This window comes from Limanda limanda, chromosome 4 (assembly GCF_963576545.1).
Source record: "Limanda limanda chromosome 4, fLimLim1.1, whole genome shotgun sequence".
NCBI lineage: Eukaryota > Metazoa > Chordata > Actinopteri > Pleuronectiformes > Pleuronectidae > Limanda > Limanda limanda.
Genome location: NC_083639.1, coordinates 32,123,590 through 32,124,567, shown reverse-complemented (window position 1 = coordinate 32,124,567; position 978 = coordinate 32,123,590). Strand labels below are relative to the sequence as shown.

At 51.5% G+C, this 978-nt stretch overlaps 1 protein-coding gene across 1 annotated transcript in view; it reads left to right on the top strand.

The window, feature by feature from the left end:
* The first annotated feature begins 339 nt into the window (after positions 1-339).
* Positions 340-978, top strand: part of LOC133000085 (potassium voltage-gated channel subfamily KQT member 2-like) — a 7,071-nt gene continuing 6,432 nt past the window's right edge. The window contains exon 1 of the mRNA XM_061069956.1: positions 340-454. Within this exon, the coding sequence (XP_060925939.1) occupies positions 340-454 (115 nt within the window). The remainder of the gene's footprint in view (positions 455-978) is intronic.

Sequence of the window (978 nt, the reverse complement as noted above, 5' to 3'; positions counted from 1 at the left end):
TCTCGCTCTCTGGCTGCCATGGTTACCGACTTCACATTGTGCAGTTGCCATGGTGACAACGATCAGCTGATCGGTGTCTTTCTTTATTTTGATCTGTCATCAATAAACCCCGCGGTGACGTCATTCTATTTCCTTTTTGTGCGGGAAGTCGATGACAGAAGCTGCTGATCCGGCGGATCAGTGTCTGCTCTGCATCTTCCTCCTCTTCCTCCTACTCTTCTCTCCTCTTCCTCCTCCTCCTCCTCCTCCTCCTCCTCCTCCTCCTCCTCCTCCTCCTCCTCCTCCTCCTCTTCCTCCTCCTCTCCTCCTCTCCTCCTCCTCCTCCTCTCCTCCTCCTCCATGGAGCAGCAGCCCCGGAACGGCGGCATGTTCCCCGCAGCGCAGAGCGAGCAGAAGAAGCTGAAGGTCGGCTTCGTGGGTCTGGAGGCCGGAGGCGGAGCTCTGCTCATAGCAGGTGCGTGTGTGTCTGTGTGTGTGTGTGTGTCTGTGTGTGTGTCTGTGTGTGTGTGTGTGTGTGTGTCTCTCTGTGTGTGTTGCTAGCTACATGTTGTATCAGAAATTAGAGATTACATTTACATTAATAAGCCCCTCCCACCTGATATGAAGTAAAAACAGATGGACGACGTGACTGCTCCTAAAGGTGAGTTCTAATAATCATGGCCGCCCCCTGGTGGCTGGCTGCAGTACAGGTCAGAGACCTCCTCCATGTTAGCAGCTGGGACATGAACTGAAGAATCAAAGCAGACGTTAAATAAATGTTTACAGATGTTTCTGTCGTTTCATCTCGTTCTTCTCTCTGATGTTTGTTCAAGTTTCTGATCCGTTTGGTTTGAATCAGTTATTTGATGATGATTGACAGCTGAGGCTGACTCCTGTGATTGGTAGCCTGTGTGTTTGTGGGCGGGACCTGGATACCACGTGTCCTCTCCACGACTCCACAGACTGTAAACAATGTCGTCACCAGTAGAGGGCAGCGTG